We start from the raw sequence: 24,403 nt of genomic DNA on the forward strand, positions 1-24,403 counted from the left end.
TTTTTAAAAAAGCATTTTGTTTAATTATGTTTGGAAAAACTTTAACAATTAGATTTATGTAAATAAATACATGAAACAAAAATCCTTAAAAATGGAGCATTTAGGGGCAGCCCAGGTGGCTCAGCGGTTTAGCACTGCCTTCAGCTCAGCTCAAGGTCTCCAAAGACCTGGAGACCCGGGATCCTGGAGATCCGAGATCGAGTCCCACATCAGGTTCCCTACAGGGAGCCTGCTTCTCCCTCTGCCTGTGTCTCTGCCTCTCTCTCTCTGTGTCTCTCATGAATAAATAAAATCTTAAAAAAAAATGGAGCATTTAAAATATTTAGCATTTATCCAAATTATTAAACATTGCCATGTGCAATGCATTCTACTAAAAAAACAAAGATAAAGATACTCATTAAATTCTGTATGTTATATAATTGTGACTATTTTTAAGAAATGTGTTTTATTGAATGATGGTGAAAAGACATTAAAATCCTCATTAACATATCTATTTTCAAATTTTCAATTATTATTTATACTAAACTTATCTGACAAAAGTGAGGACAAATGACTGAAAAACTTTTTTACCTAATATTTAATTTACTTTACAAATTAACTTATTACTCTACTACCACTTGAGTTATAACTTAAGTATTGAAAAATCTAAACTGGTAGCATTCACTTTCAGATGTTAAATAAAGGAGTAAAAAGTAATTTTGAGAATGTTTCTCACAAGGATTCTGAACTCATTTGTTGAATCACGTTTTGGTTTCTTTAAAATAGTATGCTAAATCAAATGAACTTTTACCAAATAGTAGGTTATTTAAATTCTTACCTCTAATATCCCAATCAACATGGGTTATGTAACTGGTAGCGCCTTTGCATATTCCTACTCGTTTACTACTCATCACATTGTATATATCTATAAAACTGTCATGGGATGCTACCGCAAGGTATTTCCCAGAACCTAGAAGAGAAACGTATTTGCTTGAGATTTTCTATCTTTAAAAATATTTTTTACACTCAACAACTAGAGTTAATTTTCTTAATATTTTTTTGGAGGAACTCTTATCTTAGGTGTTTTGTAAATTATAGCAAAATGTCTATCAAGTGAGAAACTGTAACTATATATTTTCAAGTATATTATGATTAACAAAATGTTTTCTTTGGTGTAGTGAGACAGCTCAATGGAAAGCAAGGACCAAAAATTATATACCATATAATTTAATACAGCAGGTGTTTAAAAAAAAAGAAAGAAAGGAAAAAAAAAAAAGCCCTCTAAATTTAGAAGAGATGGAGGTAAACTAACAAATTTTGCCTTAACATTAGTACTTCCCACATTATAGTGTATTCTGTCAGAGTGAATACATGGAAATTGATGAAGCAAAGTTAATGCAAAATTTCAAAAGTATTAAGAATATAATGAAGATAGTTATCCAATCTATGTTAGAAATGAAGAAACCGAAACCCAGAGAAGTGCCTTGGCTCAAATCACACAGAAAATTTAGTGACAGAATTGGCACTAAGCTGGATATTTTGCCACTGATCTAATATGGGAATTTTACCTCTTACCTTACTGTCTTTTCTAGTAAAAAATTAAAATTCCAAGATAGAATAATGGTTAATAAAAATTACATATTGATATATTTGCTTACTGCCACACCCAAGTTAATAATCAAGTATGATTTCAACGCTGTCTTACCTGGTGAAAATCGAATATCTGAAATAATATCTTTTCTGTGGTGAAAAGACACAAGGTCCTCTAGAGTATCTGCATTTGCCATTAAGAAACTTCCATCATTCAAACCTACAGCTAAAGCTTTACCATCAGGAGAAAAACAGCAACATCTCCCACCTAAAAGAGACAGACAGCATATATCAGGCGATTTTCTTTTTTTTTAAATTATGTGCTTAAGGAACTTCTAATTTCAAAGAGAATTCCTGTATCCATTATGGCCCCAAATCAGTATTCAAAAGGAGTCAAGGGATGCAGGCAACAGAGTTTTCTACTGAAATCGGTGGTATGGAAAGCATTCCCCTCTTCCAAATGTAACAAAAGTACTAATATTTACCTTAAAAAATTAAGTTGATGAAAGATAATGAGAGATTTTAACTAGTGTAAAAAGCCAATGACATATGCGGAAATTTTTTTTTGTGTGTGTGTGAGATTACTACCTCTGTAGTTTCTATCTAACAAATCAGATTTTTTTTTTTTACAAATCAGAAATTTAAGAAATAAGGCCATCCTTACAAAAGTCCTTTCAAATTTGAAAAAATATGACAATAGATAATTACTAAAGCTAGGAAGATCTATCCATGCATGGAAGATCTAATCATGCTTGAAGAAATAATGATGCTAATATTATTAATTTTGAAGAAAAAAGAATTAATATGTATTGGGAAATAAACAAAAATGGGCTTGCCCTGATAGCAAGGGATATATGGCAGACATATTCAAAAGTCCTAAGACTTTTGGTGTCTTACATAACATTTGGAGAGAAGGGGTACAGCTGTTACAGAATGAAAAGTTACAGAATGAACTGAGAACAAGTTATTTATTTATCATTTCATTATCAAGAACATATTGGTAATGAAGAAATCTAGGATGATTTTTGAGATTTAAGAGATGATGGCAACCTGCAGCTGAGTAGCTGGAGTCGAAGTGATGACAAAGGTGAGGATTTGGATATTTTGAAGATAGAGTTGCCAGGACTCTAAGTGGGAGGAGAGCAGAAGAAAAAGATAAAAATTAAGAATATTTTTTCAAATGGTGATATTATTCCCAAGATGGAAAAAACTGAGGAAGTACAAATGTTTGGCTTTATACCCACACAGTTAAGGATACTTATGAGAAATTAAGTGAAGACATCGAGAAGCCAGTTTGATTAATTATACTTCTCTGAAGTTCAAAGGAGAGGACTAGACTAGAGATATAAATATGGGAAACAGTGGCATACAGTTAGTAGTCACAGTCATGAACTTGGATAAGAGCTTGTTATTAATTTATTGCCTCTCAGCTCTGAATCCACCCTTTTCTTTCCTGCTATGTGATATTAGAGCTAGGCCCTGTAGACATTTTTCCTTTTCCAGCTAATTTGACTTTGTGGAGGGTCCTTGCAAAGCCAAAGAAGGAAGATGTTTTTCTTTCCTCTGGTGTGCTGGAACCAGTAGATGAGATTAATGACAGGGCAAGGGTAGGTATGGGGGATGGGATTGGGAATGGAAGATTTTCTCTGCCACCACAGCAAAAGATTTCTTTGACCAGCCCTTTGGCAAGTTTCTTTTCCAATGGCACCCATATCCTCTCCAAAGAGATCTGAATCTGCCTGGGAGAGGAGAGGAAGAGTCCTTCCTTAATCACCATCCACTAATCCTGCAGGTGGCAGTTGCTTTCTGCAGTTGCTACTCCTATACTCCTTAGAATCCTCCTTACCTCTTTTAGTAGCTAACCATCTTTTATTAGTTAACAACACTTATTCATATTAAATTTCCCCTATTCCATTTACTAAGGTGGTTTCTATCTGTAAATTATAGCAAAATGGTTACAGAACTGGTACTGAAGTAGTCATAGGAGACAGATCATTGAAGATGGGACTTTTTGGAATTGGTTTAGTCATGCCTTTGGATATATACACAGTGCTGAGCCCTTAACAATGGGAAATGGGATGCATAACAATCAAGTAATCTCCTGTGGTTAACAGTAGAGTGTCTACGGAACTAAAATGCCCTGGGAGTCCAAGAGGCTGCTGTCTTTGACACAAAATATTGATGACCACAAGAATGATACTGTGCAAAAGATTCCACTGAGTGCCTGGAACATTTAAAAGAAAGAAGGAGCAAGCTCAGGTCTGTCTATCTATTTATTTTTTAAAGATTTTGTTTACTCATTCATGAGAGAGAGAGAGAGAGAGAGAAAAAGAGAGAGAGACAGGCAGAGGGAGAAGCAGGCTCCATATAGGGAGCCTGATGTGGGACTCGACCCGAGGGTCTCCAGGATCACGCTCTGGGCTGAAGGCAGGCACTAAACCGCTGAGCCGCCCAGGGATCCCCAAGCTTAGGTCTTTAAACACTCAGTATGAGTCATGGTCTGAATAGAGACCACAGGCTGATGTTGCTAAAAATTAAAAGACAAAATTTAATTGTGTAGGTTGCAAATTTACAATGTCAGTTGAATTCCCAGTCTCACCAAGTTTCTTATGTGATGGGGCACTGATTGGGAAGGAAGGAATTTCGAACTGTGGAATGGGAGCATCTGGTTAGATTCAGACAAAACTGAAAATCCTTTTTTTTTTCCATTGAGGCATTTTATTTGCACATATGAATTACATCCCTAGAAAAAGAATCCCAGGATTTTCCCTCCTGTGTGTTTTCGTCTTGTTTCTTTGTGGTCCATGATGCCAGCTGAGGTTGTCAGTACAATGAAACCAAACTGGTGGGATGGGAGCAGGTTATTCTGCCATTTTTCTAGATCTTTCAGTTGTACATCAAATCTGGGGCTGATCACTCCACACTTGTTTAACCTGCCTGTGAGGTTCACAACAATTTTCCCAGCCTTGTGATCATCGATGATTTCAAATTCGCCAATGTAACCATGCTTCATCATCACAGTGAGAAATCAGACGATGACTTTGGAGCATGGCCTGATAAGAACCTAGCGCTTGCCTCTTTTTTCAGCATTGTTGATGCTCTTGAGAGCATCTGCCAGGACGTTCATGTGCACCATGTGGCTCCATCCAGGAGGCGTCCCGCCGCCCGGTGCCAAGGCGCTGCCCCAACCACTAAGCGGAGGCCCTGGGGCCGCAGACCAAGTCGGGCTATGGCCTCTCAGGGCGGTCGGCAGCTCCAGTTCCCGCCAGTACTGCGGCCAGTGCTCCACAGGCCGGACTCCCCCAAAAGTGCAGAGCGTGTGGCGGACCAGCATGACTGACTCTCCCCTACTTGGCTTAAGTCCCTCCCCGCCCCCCGCAAGGGCAACATCCTCCGCCCAAGAGGGCTCTGGCACCGAAATTGAGGCTCAGACTGCAGGATGGCGCTGATAGCCGACCGAAAATCTTTTTTTTTAATCTAAAGATTTTATCCATTTATTCATGAGAGACACATATAGAGAGGCAGAGACACAGACAGAGATAGAAGTGGGCTCCATGCAGGAAGCCTAATGTGGGAATTGATCCCAGATTCCAAATCACACCCAGGGCCAAAGGCTGATGCTCAACTGCTGAGCCACCCAGGCGTCCCCAAAAACTGAAAATCTTGAACTTCTGTGTTTACTGAGTCTCAGAGCCAGGGCCAAGTTTGCTCTCCTGTGTCTGGGAAGACTGAACTTCTGGGGTAAATGCTTTGCAGGGGATGTTTAACATTCTGAAGAACCATCACAACTACTTCTCTGCTGTCACTAGACTCCTAGCTTGGATCAAATCTCAGCATGCTCTAGGGCGGAGGTTGGCAAACTTTTTTTTAAGGACCAGAAAGTAAATATTTTCAGTGTCGCAGGCCATATGGTCTCTGTCACTACTATTCAACTCTGCTACTGTAGCACAAAAGCAGATATAAATAGTACATAAATGAATGGACATGGCTGTGTTCCAATAAAATAATACTTACAAAATCAGGAGGTGGTCTGGATTTGCTAACATTTGATATAGAGGAAGGAATACAAAAGCTTAGGGAGGTAAGAATGTTGCAGCAGATTTTTTATATGCAACCTATATGTCTGCCCACCAAGAACAACCCCCTCAAAAGTCTAGAAAATAGTCCCTTTACAAAACCATTGAGAAATAACATTAAGGGCAACATCTACATCTTTGAAAAGCTCTATGATATCCTCCTGTGTAGATCAGGAATGGGAGACGTCTCCATTAATATGGGCTTCCTGATTCAATAGGGATCATCTAGGAAAAGCAGAAGCCAAGTAGCAGCACTTAAAAGAGCAGATTTGGGCAGCCCGGGTAGCTCAGCAGTTTAGCGCCACCTTCAGCTCTGGGTGTGATCCTGGAGACCTGGGATGGAGTCCCACATTGGGCTACCTGCATGGAGCCTGCTTCTCCCTCTGCCTGTGTCTCTGCCTCTGTCTCTCTCTCACGAATAAATAAATAAAATCTTAAAAAAAAATAAAAGAGCAGATTCTTTTACCAAAAAAGGGCAGCAGGAAGGTACTAATAACCAGAATGTTCTGGCCTGTGGAGATTTCTGATGGTGACTAATCAATCATGGTATCTGAAGGAATGAAACAGATGAGTAAACTACTAGATTAGTGTTTGTTCTATGTAACAAAAAAACTCCAGACTTGGTGGCTAAGAAACTGACTTCAGATACCATGATGGAAAGTCACAGATTCTCAGCTTGTTTTCAGACCTGGGCCAATCATATACTTAGAGCCCCTGATTAAAGGGAAGGCTAAGTCTCATTGAAAAGGACCCTGTAGCAATGCCACAGCATATTAAGTACATCTTCTTCCAAATCAATCAGTGGCCACAAATGACTCAACTGAAGAAAAGGAAATACTCAAACATTCAGGAATTAGTAAACAGGGCTCTGAACTGACACTAATTCTGTCAATTCCATCCAATTCCTGAATTGTAGCATTTATACGTGGCAACTTGTAGAATCCACTAGACTGGTTCCATGATCCATGGGATAAGGGTCATTACAAGGAAAAATAAGTGCAAACTCCTGGAAATTTCTCTCTCTCAAGATAATAAATCAGATGCAAAACTGCAGGCTTGAGAATTAAAAAAAATCAGTGATACTACCAAAGACTTAAAATATGCACTAGTGATGGGATGCCTGGGTGGCTCAGTGGTTGAGCACCTGCCTTTGGCTCAGGACATAATCCTGGAGTCCTGGGATCGAGTCCTGCATCGGGCTCCCTGTATGGAGCCTGCTTCTCCCTCTGCCTCTGTCTCTGCCTCTATCTCTGTGTCTCTCATGAATAAATAAATAAAATCTTTAAAAAAATACACTGGTGAAAATATCTAACACGCTTAGACTTGCCAGTTTGGTCTATGTGAAATAAGATGGATTTTGTTTATTTTTATTTTTTTTAAAGATTTATTTATTCATATGAGAGAGAAATTGTCAGAGAGTGTGGTGGGGGGCAGAGGGAGAGAAGAAGACTCCCTGCCGAGTGTAGGGCCAAATTCAGGGCTCATCTCACGACCTTGATATCATGACTTGAGCTGAAATCAAGAGTCGAATGCTTAACCAGCTGAGGCACCCAGGCTCCCTTAAGAGGGACTTTAGATACTAACCATGGATAATAAATTTAATCAGGTAGCAATACTAACTGAAGCTACTCTTCCAGATCTTTACAAGAACAAACAAACACAGCCCCTAACATTTTGCATGCAGTTATTGCCCTAGTTAATGCTTTTTTCCTCCACCCCAATTTATAAGGACCACCAGAGCAGTCTGCTTTTACCTGGCTTGTATCTGTGCACACCTTCAAAGCCTTGCCTCAGGGCTATTCAACTCTCCTGTTTTTTTTGCCATAATATAGTCCACAGAGATCCTGATCGTCTTGACATTCCACAAAACATCTCAATGGTCCACTACATTGATGACATTATGCAGAATGGATCTGGGGAGCAGGAAGCAACAAGTACTTTAGATGTCTTAGTGAGACATAAGTGAATCAAGAGAGTGGAAGATAATTCCCACAAAAAATTAAGTGACCTGCCACCTCAGAAGCTTCTGGGGATCCAATTCTCTGGAATACATCAAGATACTCCCTTTAAAGGTGAAAAACAGTTTGCTGCACCTTCCATCACCTACCACAAACAAAAGGAGCAAAATGCCTTTTATGCCTTTTGGAAGTCTACACATTTGAGTTAGCTGCTTCTATTCATTTATCAAGTCGCTTAAGAGGCTTCCAGGGGACCAGAAGAGAAGGCAAGCTGATCTTCCACTTAGGCCTTATAATCTAGCAAATACAATGATACTCAAAGTGTCTGTGGTAAATAAAGACACTATTTGAAGTGTCTATATGAAGCCTCTGGAAAGCTATTCAAGGAGAATTGTACCACAGATCTCTTAGATTTGGGAGAAAAATCCATACCCTTCTTTATCGGTAACTATTTTCCCTTTGAGAAGGTGTTTCAGCCTTGCTACTTGGCCTTGGTAGAGACTAAATGCCTAACTATGGGATATCAGGTGACTATGTGTCCTAAGCTTCCTCCCTGAATCGCAAGTTACATGACCAATCTAACCATAGATTGGGTGTGCAGAGCAGCAATCTATGATCAAACGGAAATGGTATATAAAAGACCAGTCTTCCACAGATTTGGAAGTCAGAAGTAATTTGCATGAATAAGTGGCTCAGAATCCAACAATACTTCCTGCTACAATATCTCTTCTCTCTCCCAGTCTATACCTATGGCCTCACAGGTATTCTTTAATGATCAGTTGACTGAGGAAGAAAAAACTTGAGCCAGATTTACAGATGTTTCTATATAGTATATGTTGGTACCCATCTGAAGTCACTATAGCCCCACTCAGGGGTGACCCTGAAGGATAGCAGTAAAAGTAAAATTTCACAATGGGCAGCACCTTCAAGCAGTACATTTGGTTTGCCACTTTTGTGGTGAAAAATGACCAGATGGACAGATTTATCCTGACTCATTAGCAAGTGCTAACTAGTTGGATGATCAGTTGGGGACTGGATTCTTTCAGGATTAGAAAGAATGGAATTTTCCTTGATAGAAAATGAAACTTTCAAAAAGGGCAAGGTATGTGAAGATTTTTGTGTCCTACAGAATGTCCAAATGGTCTATTCCAGAGGAGACCAGTATTATGCTCTATGGATCTCAGAGAAGCCTCTTTTCCTAGCCAGTTAGCACTCACTCAGTGAGCCCACAGTGACAAAGACAGAGTTTATGCTAGACTTGGGAAAACATAGATTCTCTTTTTCAAGGTTATCTTGCTACCACTACCACTACCGCTGAGTGTCTAATATGCTAACGGTAGAGATCAAGTGAACCTCTGATATGGTACCATTCCCTAGGGGGACCAACCAGCCAACTGGTAGCATACTGATTATATTGGGCCTCTTCAATTATGGAGGAGGCAAAGATTCATCTTCACTAAAACAGACATGAATTCTGGATTTGCCTTCTATGACCATTATGATCCTGCTAGCACTGCCATCCATGAACACATGGGATGCCTTATCCACCATCACCAAATTTAATGCTTCTGATCAAGGAACTTATAACCAAAAATATGTAGCATTAGACTTATACCCATGGAATTAAGTAGTTTTATCACAACTCCCACTACTCAAGAGAAAGTTACTAAAAGAACAATTAATTAACAGTGGAATGGCTTACTGAAAACTAATTTATGGCACCATCTGAGAAACAATGCCCTCAAAGATAAGGGTTTTGTCTTACAGGATGCAACACATGCTTTGAATCACAGACCATTGTCTACTTCATAGCCAGATAACACAGGTCTGGAAATCAAGAAGTAGAAGTGAGAAGGACTCTTCTCACCATTCAATCTAATAACCAATTTGCACAATTTTGTTTTACATCCTGGTAACTCTGAGCTCTGCTGATTTAGTCTTATCTCCCAAGAGCAGAGAGAATTCTTTTACTCGGGGACATATACCTCTCTGAACTGGAAGGCGAGAGTGCCACTTGGCCATGTTGGGCTCCTTGTGCCAGTGAAACAGCAGGCAAAGAGAAGGGCTGTTACTCTTCTGGCTAGAGTGATTGTTCCTAATTACAGAGGCGACACTGAGTTATTGCTACACACTGAGGGCAAAGGGGACTATATCTGAAACCCAAAGGGATTCATTGGGATGCTTCTTAGTTTTCCATGACCAATGGTAAAACTTAATGGAACAACCACCAGGAAAAAAATCAGGTAAAGATACTGAGATTTCATATCATTTAGCAATGAAGGTCTGGGTTACCTCATGAGCTAAATAACTCTAATTACCTGAGGTTCTGGCTAAGACAAAGAAAATATGAAATGGATACTAGAAGAGGGAAGTCAGAGATATCAACCATAGCCCATAACCAGTTACAGAAACAGGGACTATACATAAATGCTTGTTATGCATATATATAAACTGTTTACTTCTTATCTCTTCTTTTTAAATATTTTATACAAGTTCATTGGTGGTTAACTTTACAATTTAGTCTTAAGGTAAGAGAATATTCAGTAAGACCAAAAGTGAATTTGTTAGTAATGAATATAGTCAGCAATGGATACAATGACTGTTGGAGCTGTGTGTCTTCTAATTTTGGGGAGAGGTTGAGAATTTCTTCACCCGTACCAACTGCAGCTGCATCTCTTTGGTTAGAAACTTTTTGGGTAGAACACAAACATAATGTCAGTTCTGTGGTTATACCAAAGTTCAACTGTTCATAAAAAGATACATATAGATGCTAATTAGACTAAAGAGTAGTCTGTGCCAGTTATTACTTTATTGTCTTTTAGTTCCAAATCTACCATTTTTGGGGCCTCGTAGAAGATTTTTGTCTTTTGCCAGCAAACTGATACAAAGCTTTGCCAATAGAGGATGTTGGGAAGATACTACCAGTTCAAAGCAGGAGAAAGGGACTCTTCTAGTGTTGGATTTTACCTAGCCAGCCAGAGCACTGTTATGTGGGGAATCTGCAGCATTCTCTAACTGGGGCAGTACCCAGAGTCCCCTACCAAGGTCCCCTACCATCACATGATCCCAGGGTCCTGGGATTAAGTTCCGCATGGGGCTCCCCGCAGGGAGCCTGCTTCTCCCGCTGCCTATGTCTCTGCCTCTCTCTGTGTATCTCTCATGAATAAAGTCTTAAAGGAATAAAAATAAATAAGGCTACGACTGCTCTGTAGGCACAGGAGACTTATCTTGTGCCAGGGCCTCCTGGATAAAACTGGATCTTTGAAGGGTTATACAGTCATCGTATTCATACAGTCCTGGCTTTCAAGTTCCAGGTTACTTTTAAGTTCCAAAATACCAGCACTGAAGATATAAGACATTATTTCCAAATTTTAAAATAATCTGATAACTGGATAATTAACATCTTTTTTTTTTAAGATTTTATTTATTTATTCATGAGAAACACAGACATAGGCAGAGGGAGAGGCAGGCTTCCCACAGGAAGCCTGATGCGGACTTGATCCTGGGACTGTGGGAATACAACCTGAGCCAAAGGCATATGCTCAACCACTGAGCCACTCAGGTGCCCCTGGATCATTAACATCTTAGGGCATCTAGAGTTCTATTATTTTCCTACTTCTTTCAAGCTTTAATGGAGAGGACAATCAACTAAGCAAAGTTTCAACTGTGCAAATAATTCTTACTCTAGGTTCAAAGACTTTGTCTACAAGTGGAATGTGATCACTGGATTGGTTTCTTAGATTTGCCATTATAAGTTACTACAAACTATGTGGCTTAAAACAACAGAAATCTCTTCTCTCACAGTTCTGGAAGCCAGAGTCTGAAATCAAGGTATTGGCAGAATTACGCGCCCTCTGAAAGTTCTAGGAAGGAATTCTTTCTTGCCTCTCCCTGGCTTCTGGAGTTTCCCACCAATCCTTGATGCTCCTTGGCTTGTAGATGCATCACCTCAATTTCTGCCTGTTATTACATCATATTCTTCCTTTGTGTCTGTGTTTCTGTGTCTTCATAAAGCCTTCTTATAAGAACACATGTCAGTCATTCAATATAGAGTCCATCCTAATCCAGTATGACCACATCTTAGCTGATTACATTTGCAAAGACCCTATTTCCAAATAAGGTCACATTCAAAGGTATGGGGGGTTAGGACTTACACATATCCTTTTAGGGACACAATTCAATCCACATTAGACATGATAGTAATGGATTAGAATTTCCTTCTATACATCACAAATCTAAGAACAATGAAACTAGAAATCCTTTCTTTTAAATAAACATTATAGCTTGCTATCAATAAAAGAATTATAGTCCTTACCAAAAAAGAAAAAGTTATTCAAAAAGATGTCTTCAAAGCTATCAAACAAGAGATAGTTGTATATGATGATTTCGAGGAAATACAGAAATAGATTATATTTGTATCTTTTCACCTTACTCAGACTAGTATATAGTATAGTTAGGGCCTTTTGAACATCTGGGAATACTTATACAAAACGAATTACTTTTGCAACTCAATGATAATAATGGACTTTCGTTTTGACTGTTTTTTTTTTTTTTTTTTAGGATTTTATTTATTTCTTTGGACAGGGAGAGCATGAGCATGAGGAGGGGCAGAGGGAGAGGAACAAGCAGACTCCTTAGCAGACTCCTTGCTGGGAGCCTGACATGGGGCTTGATCCCAGGACCCTAATCCCAGGACTCTGAGATCATAACCCCAGCTGAAGGCAGACACTAACTGATTGAGCCACCCAGGCGCCCTGTTAAGACTGTTTTAAAAAGAAAGATTATGGGGCACCTCGGAGGCTCAGTCTGTTAAGTGTCTACCTTTGGCTCAAGTCATGATCCTGCAGTCCCAGGATCTGCCATGTTGGGGCTCCCTGCTCAGTGGGAAGTCTGCTTCTGCCTCCCCATCTCACCTCCCCACTTCTGTTTCCTACTCTCACTAAGTAGATACATAAAATCTTTAAAAAAATAAAAGAAAGATTAAGTATTGCATTTTCAAGTTTCCATGCTGAAAGTTTCTCTATTTTAAGAAGTATTTATTTTAAGCAATTTATTAATTAAAATAAGGTAAGACAGCTATATTTTTATAATTTCATCTTTTTACTTGAATATTTACAAGCTTTGTACTTAGTTTCAATGATTTTTACTTTTTAATACTTCTTTTGACTTATGAACACCTTAAGAAAGAAAATACAGGGGTGCCTGAGTGGCTCAGTCTGTTAAATGTCTGCCGTCAGCTTAGGTCATGATCTCAGGGTCCTAGGATCAAGCCCTACATCGGGTTCCTTGCTCAGTGGCGAGCCTGCTTCTCCCTCTCCCCCTTCCTGCAGCTCCCTTTGCTTGTTCTGTCAAATAAGTAAATAAAATCTTTCTTTTTTTAAAAAAGAAAAAAAACAGATATTTAACTGCATACAATTTCTTTTTTCCCCAAAAAAACCCTCCAAATATCTGTATTGCCCCCCCCCCACTTTTTTAAAGATTTTATTTATTCACTTGACAGAGAGAGAGAGAGAGAGAGAGAGAGAACAATCAAGGAGAGCAGTAGACGGAGAGGGAGAAGCAGACTATCCACTGAGCAGGGAGCCTGATTGGGGCTGGATCCCAGGACCCTAAGATCACAATCCGAGCCGAAGGCAGACGTTTAACCCGACTGAACTACCCAGGCACTCCTGTATTGTCCTTTGATTGAGTATTACAATCATATCTTGAAGGAAGAGTAGACTTTTTAAAGAGCAGACTTTAAAAAATATGCCTGGCAATAAAGAAAAACATCAAGAAATAGACTTATGTATCTTGCCTGGGTTCTAGATAAAGGGAAAAATCATACTTGGGGATTCACAAATTCAGGGTGACTTATACAAATCTTAGATTTCAAGTTACACTAATTATAGGATTTATGCAATCCTAGCTAAAGAAATCCTTTGTAGTTCTGGATGGTAGCAACTTAGGCACTCAGGCACAAAATCACTCTGGAAGAACACCTTTGATCCAGACCTCAGAAAATCCCTATAGGTAAAGAAAGCCCAATTAAACATAAGCTTACAATCCAAATTTTCAAGCACGAAAGAAAATGGAACACCATGAGGGAGTCAGCAGGAAAATAACCCCAAAGCAGTAGAAAGAAAAACACAGCATAGTCAGATCCCAAAGGATGTCAAATAGCTAGATTTTATTTATTTATGAGAGACACACAGAGAGAGAGGCAGAGACACAGGCAGAGGGAGAAGCAGGCTCCATGCAGGGAGCCTGATGTGGGACTCAATTCCAGGTTTCCAGGATCACACCCTGGGCTGAAGGTGGCGCTAAACCGCTGAGCCACCCAGGCTGCCCCTAGATTATATATTTCTTATCTGATAGGTAAGGATTAAAGACATAAGAGAGGAAAGCTAAAACACAAACCAGGAATAATATGTTATAAAAAAATTCTAAGGAAATTTGAAAACAAAATTTCTATAAATGAGAATTATCAAAATCAAATACCTAATATGTAGGTTACACAGCAGATGTGAAGGAGAAAGAGCTGCTAATTACTCAGCCATCAAAAAGAATGAAATCTTCCCATTAGCAACAGTATGGATGGAGCTAGAAAGTATTACACTAAGTGAAATAAGTCAGAGAAAGAAAAATACCATATGATTTAACTCACATGTGGAATTTAAGAAATAAAACAAATGAGCAAAAGGAAATAAAGAGAGGCAAGCCAAGAAACACTCTTAACTACAGAGAACAAACAGATGGTTGCCACCACGGTAGGGGGGTGGGTGGGATGGGTTAAATGGGTGATGGCAATTAAGAGTGTACTTGTGTTAAGCACTGAGTGTTCTATGTAAGTATTGAATCACTAAATTGTACACCAGAAACTAATATTATACTATATATTAGCTAACTGGAGTTTAATGGCACAGAATCAAACCATAAAAAGCCCTTTAAACATTCAAGTTTGCAGGGGTGCCTGGATGGTTAAGTCGGTTAAGTGTCCGACTCTTGATTGCAGCTCAGGTCATGATCTCAGAGTCGTGTTGGGCAAGGAAGGAGCCTGCTTAAGATTCTCTCTCTCGCTCTTTCCCTCCTCCTCTCCCCACTTGCATGTGCTCTCCCTATCTAAATAAATAATTTAGATTTGCAAAATCAGCTAGAAACAGTTAACAAAATGGCAATAAACACATGCCTACCAATAATTATTTTAAAGTAAATGGATTAAATGCCCCAATCAAAAGACAGTGTAGCTGAATGGATAAAAATATAAGACCCATCTATATGCTGCCCACAAGAAATACATTGTACAAATAAGGTCACACACAAAATAAAAGTGCAGGTATGAAAAAAGATATTCTAGGCAAATGGAAACCAAAAGAAAGCTGGGTAGCCTTACTCTTATCAGATGAAACAGACTTTAAAATAAAGACTGTAGAGGCACCTGGGTGGGTCAGTTGGTTAAGCAATTCAGGTCATGTTCCTGGGGTCTTGGGATTGAGTCCCAAGTCAGGCTCCCTGCTCTGTGGGACTCTGCTTCTCCCTCTTCCTCTGCTGCTCCCTCTGCTTATGCTCTCTCACTTGTGCTCTCTCTCAAATAAATAAAATCTTAAAAAAAAAAGACTATAATAAGAGACAAAGAAGGTCAATACATAATGATAAAGGGGTCAATTCAACTAGAGAATGTAACATTTGTTAATATTTATGTATTCAACAGAAGAGCACTTACATACATAAAGCAAATATTAACAGATCTAAAGGGAGAAGTAGCAATACAATAATTATAGGGGTCTTTAATACCCCATTCATATCAATAGATAGATCATCTAAACAGAAAATTAATAAGGAAACACTGGCCTTAAATGGCATGTTACACCAGATGGACTTAACGCATATTTACAGAAGATCCCATCCAGAAACAAGAGAATACACATTCTTCTCAAGTGCACATGGAACATTCTCCAAGATAAATCATATGTTAGGCCACCAAATGACTATTAATAAATCTAAGAGGACTAAAATCATATCAAGCATCTAATCCAACCACAACAGTATGACACTAGAAATTAATTACATGAAGAAAACTGGACTCACAAATACATGAAGATTAAACAACATGTTACTGAACAACCAATAGGGGATCCCTGGGTGGCGCAGCGGTTTGGCGCCTGCCTTTGGCCCAGGGCGCGATCCTGGAGACCCGGGATTGAATCCCACGTCGGGCTCCCGGTGCATGGAGCCTGCTTCTCCCTCTGCCTGTGTCTCTGCCTCTCTCTCTCTCTCTCTGTGACTATCATAAATAATAAATTAAAAAAAAAAACCAAACTGAACAACCAATAGGTCAAAGAACTTAGAAATAAAAAAAATACTCTGAAACAAAAATGGAAATATACCAAAATTTATGAAATAGAGCATAACAGTTCTAAGAGGTAAGTTTATAATGATAAATGCCTACCTCAGAAACAAAAACAAATCGCACATAAACAACCTAACTTTATACCTCAAGGAACTAGAAAAAAAAGAACTGAAGGCCAAAGTTAGTAGAAAAAAGGAAACAAAGATTTGAACAGAAATAAATGGAGGCTAGAAAAACAATAGAAAAATCAGGGACACTAAGAGCTGGTATTTTGAAAAGACAAAATTGACAAACCTTTAGCTAGACTCACTAAGAAAAAAGAGGGGACTCAAATAAAATCAGAAATGAAATAGGAGATGTTACAACTGATACCACAGAAATATAAAGGATCATAAGAGACCACTCTGAATAATTATTTGCCAACAAACTACTTAGAAGAAATGGATAAATTCCTAAAAACATACAATCTGCCAAGACTGAATTATGATGAAACAGAAAATGTGAACAGACTGGTTACTAGCAAGGAGATTAAGTTAGTAATAAAAATCTCCCAATTAATAAAAGTTCAGGACCAGATGGCTTCACTGGTGAATTTACCAAGTACCCAAAGAATAATTAATACCAATTCTTCTCAAAATCTTCTGAAAAATAGAAGAGGGAGGAACTCTTCCAAACATATTTCACCAGGGCAACACATTACCTTAATACCAAAATCAGACAAAGAGGCCCCCCCCCAAAAAAAAAGAAAAAAAAAGAAAGAAAATTACAGGTCAATGTCTCTGATGAACATAGAGGCAAAAATCCTCAACAAAGTATAAGTAAACTGAATTCAACAATACATTAAAAGGATCATACAGCATGATCAAGTGGGATTTATTCCAGGGATGCAAGGATGATTTGACATGTACAAATCAAGTCAATGTGATACAGTACTGTTAACAAAATGAAGGATGGGGATGCCTGGGTGGCTCAGTCAGTTAAGCAACCAACTCTTGATTTCAGCTCAGGTCATGGTCTCAGGGTTGTGAGATCGAGCCCCACGTCAGGCTCCATACTGAGCGTGGAGTCTGCTTAAGATTCTCTACCCCTATCTGCCTCTCTTTCTCTCAAAAAAAAAAAAAAAGAATAAAAATCATGATCATCTCATTAGATGCACAAAAAACATTTAACAAACTTAAACATCTGTTCTTAATAAAAACTCTTAACAAAGTGGGTATAGAAAGAGGCTACCTCAATATAACAAAAGGCCAAAAGCTAAAAAGCTTCTGCACAGCAAAAGAAAGCCCACCACTAACATCATACTCAATGGTGAAAGGCTGAAACATTTTCCTCTAAGATCAGGAACAAGGATGTCTACTCTTGCCACTTTTATTCAACATAGTTTTATAAGTCCTAGCCAGAGCAACTGGTGGAGGTGGGGAAGGGGGGAAAAGAAAAAGAAAAGGCATTCAGATTGGAAAGGAAGTAAAACTGTCACTATTTGCAGATGACACATCACATATAGAAAACCCTATGACTCCATAAAAAACTGTCAGAATAAAATTCAGTAAAGTTGCAGGCTACAAAATCAATACACAAAAATCTGTTGCATTACTTTGTATTAATAACAAACTATGAGAAAGAAATTAAGAAAACTCTCCCATTTACAATTGTATTAAAAAAAATCTAGGAATAAATTTAACCAGGGAGGTGAAAGACCTATATCTTGAAACCTATGAAGACACTAATGAAAGAAATTAAAGACAACAAAATAAATGAAAAGATATTCTGTGCTTACAGATTGGAAGAATTAGTCCTGTTAAAATGTCCCTATCACCCAAGGCAAAATACAGATTCAGTGCAATCCTTATCAAAATTCCAATGGTATTGAGGTGACTGGCTGGCTCAATCAGTAGATCCTGGGACTCTTAATCTCAGAGCAGTGAGTTCAAGCTGGGCATAGAGACTACTTAAAGAATTCCAATGGCATTTTTCACAGAAATAGAACACTCCTAAAATTTGTATATGGAACCACAGAAGACACAGAGTAGCCAAAGCAACCTTTGAGAAAGAACAAAGCTAGAGGCCTCACAATCCCTGATTTCAAGCTATACTATAAAGTTACAGTAATTAAAACAGTATGGTATTGGCATAGAAACAGACATATATACCAATGGAAATGATTACAGAGTCCAGAAATAAATCCATGCATATATGGTCAAGTAATTTAAGAAAAAGCAACCAAGAATATACAATGGAGAAAGGATGGTCTCTTCAATAAGTGGTATGAGAAAAATTGGACATGCACATGCAAAAGAATGAAACTGAACTACTATATTACACCATTCAAAAAAAATTAACTCAAAAGATTAAACACTTAAATAGAAGACTCCTAGAAGAAAACATAAGCAGTAATATGCTTCTTGATACAGGTCTTGCTGATTTTTAAAAAACCTAACACCAAAATCAAATATGACAAAAGCAAAAATAAATAAGTGGGACTACAGCAAGCTAAAAAGCTTCTGCACAGCAAAGGAAACCAATGAAAAGGCAACTTACTGACTGGGAGAAAATAGCTGCAGATCATATATCTGATTAGAGGCTACTATTCAAAATACATTAAGGACCTCCTACAACTCAGTAATGAAATAACAAACAATCCAGTTAAAAAATGGGCAGAAGATCTGAATAGATTTTGTCCAAGGAAGACTTACAGATTGTCAACAGGTACACAAAAAGATGCTTAATATCATTAATCATATAGGAAATGCAAATCAAACCACAATAAGATATATCTCATACCTATTATAATGGTTATTATCAAAAAGACAAAAAATAACAAGTGTTGGTGAGGATGTGGAGAAAACAGAACCCTCATATATTGCCATGGGAATATAAATTGGTGCAGCCACTAGAAAAAACAGTATGGATGTTCCCCCCCAAATTAAAAACAGAACTGCCATATAATCCAGCAAGTCCACTCCTGGGTATTTATCTGAAGAAAATGAAAACAATAATTTGAAAAGATATATGCATTTCCATGTTCATTGCTACATTATTTTCAATAGCAAGGAGATGTAATATCCTAAGTCCACTGATGGATGAATGGATAAAGAAATTACGGCATGCAATGGAATATTATTCAGTCATAAAAACAAATGAAATCTTGCCATTTCTGACAACATGGATGGATCTCAAGGGTATCATCTGAGTGAAATAAGTCAGAGGCAGATAAACACTATATGATCTCTTTTATATGTAGAATCTAAAACAAAACAAAAAAACCTAAGTTCATAGATACAGAGAATAGATTGGTGGTTATTAGAGCTGGGGGAGGGTTGGAGAGGAAAAAATTGGGGTTTGGTTATAATTAAAAGCTAAAGCCAGGGGGTACAAGTTTCTAACAGTAACTTCTAATATATCATTACACAGAAGTATGAAAGGTTAGCAATATTTAAAAAATATTTTCTAGACATTAACATTATATACATTAATTCACATTACATATTTATACTTCTGGTTAATCTATAACTGGATGGCATAAAATTAAATTATTTGTTTGGCAAAATTCTCATAGGACAGTCTACATTAACTATAATGGCATTTAAAAAAATATATTTATTTATTTATGTTAGAGAGACAGTGAGTGAGAGAGCATGCAGGGAGGTGAGGGAGAGAACATCCTAAAGCAGACTCCCTGCTGAGTGTGGAGACTGACACAGGGCTCAATCCCAGGACCCTGAGATCATGACCTGAGCCAAAATCAAGAGTTGGATGCTTAACTGAGTCACCCAGGCACCCCTAAAATGACTTATTTCAATAAAATGTTAAACCTCAGCATCATAATATTTATATAATCATTTGCTGAAGAGAACAGTATTTGCTTACTGTTTGAAGGAGATAACTGTGTTTCATAATATTAAAATCATTAGGACTTCGGTAATTTTGTAATTAACACAACCAGTATAAAACCACACATAACCCTTTGACATTAAGAAAATCTACCTATTTTCTTTTTTTTTTTAAAGTTTTTATATAAATTTGTTAATAGGGTAATATAACACCCAGTGCTCATTACAATAAGTACACTCCTTTTTAAAAAAGAAATTATTTGGGGATCCCTGGGTGGCTCAGTAGTTTGGCGCCTGCCGTTGGCCCAGGGTGTGATCCTGGAGTCCCGGGATCTAGTCCCGCGTTGGGCTCCCGGTATGGAGCCTGCTTCTCCCTCTGCCTGTGTCTCTGCCTCTCTCTCTCTCTCTCTCTCATGAATAAATAAATAAATCTTAGAAACAAAAAAAAAAGGTAAAAACTCTCCAGGAAGTAAATGCATTAAAAAATTATTTATTTGAGAGAGAGAGAGAGAGAGAGAGCGAGAGAGAGCAATCGAGCACAAGTCGGGGTAGGGAGAAGGAGAAGCAGCTTCCCTGCTGACCAGAGATCCCGACATGGGGCTCAATCTCAGGACTCCAAGATCATGACCTGAGCTGAAGGCAGACATTTAACTAACTGAGCTAACTGGGCACTCCAACAAGTGCACTCCTTAATCTTCATCACCTGTTTAACCCATTCCCCACCCATCTCCATTCTGGATTCTACATCCTCCATCAGTTTGTTCTCTATAGTTAAAAGCCTGTTTCTTGGGGGGGGTAGGGTACCTGGTGGCTCAGTGGTTGTCTGCCTTTGGCATAGGTCGTGATCCCAGGGTCCTGGGATCAAACCCCGCATTCGGCTCCTCACAGGGAGCCTGCTTCTCCCTCTGCCTATGTCTCTGCCTCTCTCTCTGTCTCATGAATAAATAAATAAAAATCTTTTTAAAAAGAGCCTTTTTCATTTCCCTTTGTTCATTTGTTTTGTTTCTTAAATTCTACATGTGAGTGGAACAATATGATATTTATCTTTCTGACTTATTTCACTTAGCATAGTACAGCCTAGCTCCATCCATGTCATTACAAATGTTAAGATTTTTTTCTATGACTAATATTCTGTTGTATGTATATACATTCCACACACACACACACACACACACACACACACACACACATCTTTATCCATTCATTAGTGGATGAGCACTTTAGCTATAATTTGGCTATTATTGATAATGCTATTAACGTTGGGGTGCGTGTATCCTGTTGAATTAGAGTTTCTGTATTCTTTTGGTAAATACCTAGTAGTGCATTTGATCATAGAATAGTTCTATTTTTAACTTTCTGAGGAATCTCCATACTGCTTTCCACAGCGGCTCCATCAATTGGCATTTTCACTGACAGTGCAAGGGAGTTCCCCTTCCTATTTTCCTTTTGAATCAATGGTGACAGAAATAAAAGTGAAGAATATTTATTTTAAAAAGATTATTTATTCATTTGAGAGACAGAGAGTGTACAAACAGGAGGAGTGGCAGAGGGAGAGGGAGATGAAGGCTGCCTACTGAACAGGGAGCTCAATGTGGGGCTCGATCCCAGGACCTCAAGACCATGACCTGACCTGAAAGCAGATAATTAATCAACTGAGCCACCTAGGCACACCCCCAAAAATGAAGAATATTTAAAAACAAAAACACATAATTATTTCTTTTCTCCACAGCATAACACAAAGATCTATTCCTAAGAGCAGCCAATAATACTGGAAGATAATTTTTCAGGTCTGATACAGGACATAAATCCACAAATTCAGGAAGCATAATAAATCCTAAATAGAATAAATAAAAAAATGGAGCACATACATGGATAATGTTATTAAGCTACAGAAGAAAATAACAGAATGATGGAAACCAGGGGAATAATAACTCTCAACCAAGAACTCCAGAAGCAGTTAAATTAGCATTAAAGAATGAGAATAAAAAAAAATCAAAACATATTCAAAGTAATAGTATACCAAAAGCAGGAAGGGAGGTGGTAACAATTCACCCTGAGTGGCAATACACCATCTATCAAAAATTTTAAAACAAAAAAAATAAAGCTGAATAAAAATCAGTTTGCTTTTTAAGGACAGTGGGAGTGACCAGCTTCCAGTTGTGAATGAATAAGTCACAGGGATGAAAGCATAGGGAATATAGTCAATAGTAATGCAATAGTATTGCATGACGACAGATAGTAGCTACATTGTAGTGAGTACAGCATAGGCATAGAGAAATTGAATTGCTATGTTGTACACCTGTAACTAATGTAACATTGTGTGTTAACTACACATCAACTAAAAAAAAAATCAGTTTGGTTTTTAAGAACTGCAATGTCAGGGGTGCCTGGATGGCTCAGTTGGTTAAGCAGCCAATTCCTGGTTTCTGTTTAACTCATGATCTCAAGATCCTGGGATGGAGCCCTGCATCCTGCATTGGGCTTCATGCTCAGTAGAGAGTCTGCTTGAGGATTTTCTCTCCTCCCTCTGCCCCTCTCTCCATTTGTGTTCACATGCACACTCTCTCTCAAAATAAATAAATCTTAAAAAAAAAAAAAAGAATTGCAGCATGTTTGATAAAATACTTTTGCTGCTGCAACAGACCACTCCCACCACTCTATACTTGGAATGTCACTGGTTCAGACAAAGCAAACTGAGAGAATCTCCACAAGTCTTTACTAAAGAAACTTTTAAGATTATATTTTTAAAAAGATGATAAAAGAAAAAATGTCTGAGATACAAGAAGAAAATGTGAACAAAGAAATGTATAAGCATAGACAAAACTAAGTAAACACTGACTGCATTAATAATAATGTCCAATTGAAGAGGGGTTTAAAAAAACCAAATTCTCAAAAATTAAAGATAGAACTACCATATGATACAGTAATTTCACTCTTCGGTACTTATCTGAAAAAATGAAAACATTTACTCAAAAAAGGTTATATGTACCCCATGTTCACTGCAGCATTATTTACAATAATCAAGATACAGAAACAACCTAAGTGCCCAATGATGGATGAATGGATAAAGAAAATGGTGTGTAAACATACACACAGAATGGAATATTATTCAGTCATAAAAATGAATGGCATCTTGCCAGATACCATACCATCTCATTGATACATGGAATCTAAAACCAAAACCAAAACCAGAAACTCAAACAAATAAACCAACCAACCAACCAAGCTCACAGATTCAAAGAACAGATTGGTGGCTGCTACAGGCAGGTGGGAAAAAGTGTATGATGGGGTCAAAAGGTACAAACTTCCAGTTACAAAATCAGTAAGTCATGGGAATGTAATGTACATCATGATGACTATAGATGACTGTGTTGCATATCTGAAAGTTGTTAAAAGAGGAGATCTTAAAAGTTCTTATCATAAAAGGAAAATATTTTGTAACCATGTATGGCAATGGATGTTAACTAGATTTACTGTAGTGATTGTCTCACAATATACAAATAGTGGATTATTATGTTGTACACCTGAAAACTAATATGCTGTATGCCAACTGGATCTCAATTTTTAAAAAGAAAGAAAAAAATCTGAGGTGTATTAAATGCAAGCACATTCCAAATTTGACTGGTAAGGACTTCCTATTGCCTTGTGAAGAAAAGAATATTTGGTACTGTGATTTCCTGTGTAAACAAAGGAGTGACTGGTTTTGTGATCTTACTATAACCCTTCATGCGGAGAGTACAGTAAAAAACAACGGAGATAACATTTGGTAATTTTCTCTAGTTCTCAGGGAGAAAAAAACACCAAAGAATTAAAATGCTAGACCATCCATAACTCAAAAGAGAGAAAGTGTGAGGGGGGGGGGGAGAGAGAGAGAGAAAGAGAGAGAGAGAGGGAGACAAGAGGCAATGACTGGGGTTCAATTATTCTAGAGATTATGATTAATTTTAGATTTTTAGTTAAATACAAATATTAAATGCAGTAATACCAGAAGAAGATAATAGACTCTAACTTATTTTAAGTAAATAGATGAAAATACAATTAAATTAACTGAATTACAAATTCTTGTTACCTAAGTTCAACTTGCCTCTTAATATAGCCCGACAATCCTTTCTTTCATTTGCTGATTCTGTCTCATTTCTTATAGTCTCAATTCCCTACCTTTTCAACCAGAGTTCCTCCCTCAATGCCTCCATGCTATAAAATAACATTCCCTACCATCTCACTAAGAAATCTGAAGTTATCTGTACAACCTCATTTGCCCTACGTTAATAGTATCTGCCTTGTTCCAAAAACAGAACCCCTTATCTCTCTATACCGATAGGCTAGCTTCATTTGACTCCTACAAATGTGGTTAGTTCTGTTTCACTCTAAAATATCTTCCTTTTAATTCTGCTACCCCTTCATAAATTAAGGCCTTGTTTCTTAGTTTCTGATTTTGAATTATATATATTCCATAGTCACAAAAGATGGAAAATTTAGCTTCTGTTTTCTTCCTGTATTCCTATATTTTTTCCAACGTGACATTGCAAGCTGGCTCAGGATAGGTATGATCATAGGAGTTCCCATAAAGCAAGCACTGGGTATAATTAATTTTCTTTACATAGCACCATGAGCAAGTGCATATAGAATAAGTCTTTTTTA

The 24,403-nt window shown here is 37.8% G+C and overlaps 1 protein-coding gene and 1 pseudogene across 3 annotated transcripts in view; both read right to left on the reverse strand.

Moving 5' to 3' along the window:
• EML5 (EMAP like 5) overlaps positions 1-24,403 on the reverse strand; it is a 184,102-nt gene that overhangs the window by 46,967 nt on the left and 112,732 nt on the right. For all 3 annotated transcript variants that reach the window (XM_072762201.1, XM_072762199.1, XM_072762200.1), the window contains exons 22-23: positions 1,685-1,837; positions 818-949 (exon numbers count right to left, since the gene is read on the reverse strand). In XM_072762201.1, the coding sequence (XP_072618302.1) occupies positions 818-949; positions 1,685-1,837 (285 nt within the window). The remainder of the gene's footprint in view (positions 1-817; positions 950-1,684; positions 1,838-24,403) is intronic.
• LOC112930193 (small ribosomal subunit protein uS8-like) lies at positions 4,272-4,705 on the reverse strand (annotated as a pseudogene).

The sequence above is a fragment of the Vulpes vulpes genome, chromosome 6, assembly GCF_048418805.1.
Source record: "Vulpes vulpes isolate BD-2025 chromosome 6, VulVul3, whole genome shotgun sequence".
NCBI lineage: Eukaryota > Metazoa > Chordata > Mammalia > Carnivora > Canidae > Vulpes > Vulpes vulpes.